General features: G+C 33.2%; 1 protein-coding gene across 7 annotated transcripts in view; it reads right to left on the bottom strand.

Moving 5' to 3' along the window:
• Positions 1–267: 267 nt before the first annotated feature.
• The window catches only part of LOC108976301 (abnormal long morphology protein 1-like), a gene marked incomplete at its 5' end in the record, with an annotated part of 60,763 nt that continues 58,332 nt past the window's right edge, over positions 268–2,698 (bottom strand). For all 7 annotated transcript variants that reach the window (XM_018945307.1, XM_018945308.1, XM_018945310.1 and 4 more), the window contains 1 exon segment: positions 268–1,289. In XM_018945307.1, coding sequence (XP_018800852.1) covers positions 652–1,289 — 638 coding nt within the window.

The raw sequence follows: 2,698 nt of genomic DNA, 5'->3' as shown, positions 1-2,698 counted from the left end.
ATGCTTTATACAAAAAGGAGCCGATAAACTTCAAGCGGTATCTGTCAAACAATAGCAAAAATCGGCCATTTATATGTTCTTTCAAGCAATCAGTTATCTCCGTAATGTGTCTTCCTGTTGTTACTTCTGAACCAGCAATCGGTTTACTTAAAAAATATTTCTTAAAAATAACACATATGGCAAAAAATATTTGCCGGGACAGCTAGCATTAAAATTGGCATTTGCTGCATTTGCTTTGTAGAACATAAAGAAACAAAAAATAGAGTATTTAATTTTTTAATCATTGTTTATTCAAGTGTAGGATAATTTATTCGAAATTTTAAGAATCAGTGTTAATTTTTCACTGAGTTAATGATATTCAATTATAGCACGCTTACAGTTGTGTAAACTTATATAAATAGACAAACAAGATCGGATTATTGTTATTTTGCTTCCATAGGGTAAAAAAGAAGAAAAAATCATATATATTTGACTATTAAGTTGATATGTGCATTTGCAACTATTATATAATATCATGATGTAAAATATAGTATAAAATGTCGAAAAACTTATACGAAATAATGTAATGGAAATATATACATAAATTTCGTATCTTCATAAGATTTCACGTATTTGACAATTCACGATTTAGTACATATACATATACATTTTTTAAAAATCTGTGTAAGGTAAGTTTCCAATATTGGGGGCCTTAAAATTGTTATCACATGGCGACTTACAGGAACACACGGCACTTGACTTCCAGCCACGCGCTGTATTATTATAATTTTGACCATGCAATAAAGCATTGGGATTAATTCGTTTTGTGTAGACTGGAGAAGTCTCAACATAATTAATATTCGTTGTCGGAAACTTAGAATGATATGGCGAAGTTGTCAACCACTCGCCATTGGCTGATTTTTCTCCGAATGATGTTGACAGAATATTTGAATTTTGGCTATGGTTAGACTTAACAGATATTCGTCGAATTTGTGTGTTGTAATCATTGTTTTGTGCTTGCTCACCAACATTCTCGAACTTAGCGATCTTGTCATAAGGTAATGGTAATATATTATAATTTATTTGTGGCACAAGCTGAGAAGTTTCTTGGTGTACTTGTCCACTGCTATTTGGTTGACCGTAACTTCTGAATTCAACGGGATTTGGTTTCGCCAAAGGGAAGGTACCAGTTCTGGGAAGCATTGTTGATGCGAAACCTCGAGATGACTTAAAGTTCCCGGGTTCCTTCATGGTTATCACCGGTGGTGGAGCATAACTTTCCAATGATATTTCCTTAGGTAAATAAAGCTCTGTTAATAGTAAAGATAAATATAAAATTAAACTTGAATTAGTTTTAGTTATTAAAATGTTTATATACACATAAGTATATAAATAATTGGACTCGGCTGAATCTTGGCTTTTTGTAAGCTTTTAGCTTAAGTAAAAAGTTATTTTCCTCTCTTTTCGAATTAAGCCCCCGAGATCGAAATGTAGATCTTTGAAATTGAACTGATATTAAAAAAGTGTTTTTAATTATTTTGTGGTAAATTCTGAAAAAGTTAAAATTACATATAGTTGTTAACCTTTTGCTCTTATTTCAATCGTGTATATATTTTCTAGAAAATTGGAAAATAAATTATAACAATTTTGTATGCTAAAAGGCAAATTAATTTTTAGAAATTACTCAAATTTATACTGATATCGTTGTAAAAGTGATTAAGGTTGCGATAATTATACATTTAGTTTATGACCCCGTCTCTTTGCAAAGTAGTTCAGTTCAATACCAAGAAAAACATTCGATGCCAGAGTTGAAGCAGTATCTAAATAAACGTTATATGTTTACATACTACAATGCATATGTATTATTTTATAAACGATCATTTCAGTACCTAATTTAGTACACGCTTGAATAGACGTTTGAATAGATACGTGAAGAGACAAATTTTAAACCTTCAATATAAAACATGACATGAACAAATGTCTTAATTGAAGTATTATTTTTGAAGAAAAAGATTTGGTTGTTAAGCTATGTACTTGATGAATATGTAAAGTATATTTGTAGTCATGACACATTGTTATTTATTAAGGCAATTCTGATTAACGATAGGAAACACATAAGTTACATTTTTCACATATTATTGACTAACTTTCCTTCATTTTGATTTTGTAATTGATGAGTTTTACGTTTACTCGTAATATCGCCCACCTTTCGATTTTCTCTAAACAGTGATGAGTATAATAATTACCACATCCCACTATATGATCTTAATGACATACTTTGAATTATGGAGGGAACACTTCTCCAGCCTGCTGAATGGCAGTGAACGCACAACGCCAGGAGAAGGCGAACCCGATTCCCCAATCGATGACAATGGAGCAGACGTTCCACTGCCCGACGAGGAAGAAGTTCGAATAGCAATTACCCGCCTGAAGAACAACAAAACGGCGGGGGCCAATGGATTGCCGGCCGAGCTATTCAAACACGGCGGCAAAGAACTGATAAGGAGCATGCATCATATTCTTTGTAAAATATGGTCGGACGAAAGCCCAACAATTGGAATTTAAGTGTGCTATGCCCAATTCTCACAACAGGAGACCCCACAATCTGCGCCAATTACTGTGGGATAAGCCTCCTCAATATCGCATATAAGGTTCTATCGAGCGTATTGTGTGAAAGATTAAGGCCCACCGTCAACAAACTGATTGGACCTTATCAGTG

Source organism: Bactrocera latifrons, unplaced genomic scaffold (assembly GCF_001853355.1).
Source record: "Bactrocera latifrons isolate USDA-ARS-PBARC rearing strain unplaced genomic scaffold, ASM185335v1 scaffold_741, whole genome shotgun sequence".
NCBI lineage: Eukaryota > Metazoa > Arthropoda > Insecta > Diptera > Tephritidae > Bactrocera > Bactrocera latifrons.
The sequence above is the reverse complement of the archived record's forward strand: the minus strand, read 5'-3'. Positions and strand labels throughout refer to the sequence as shown.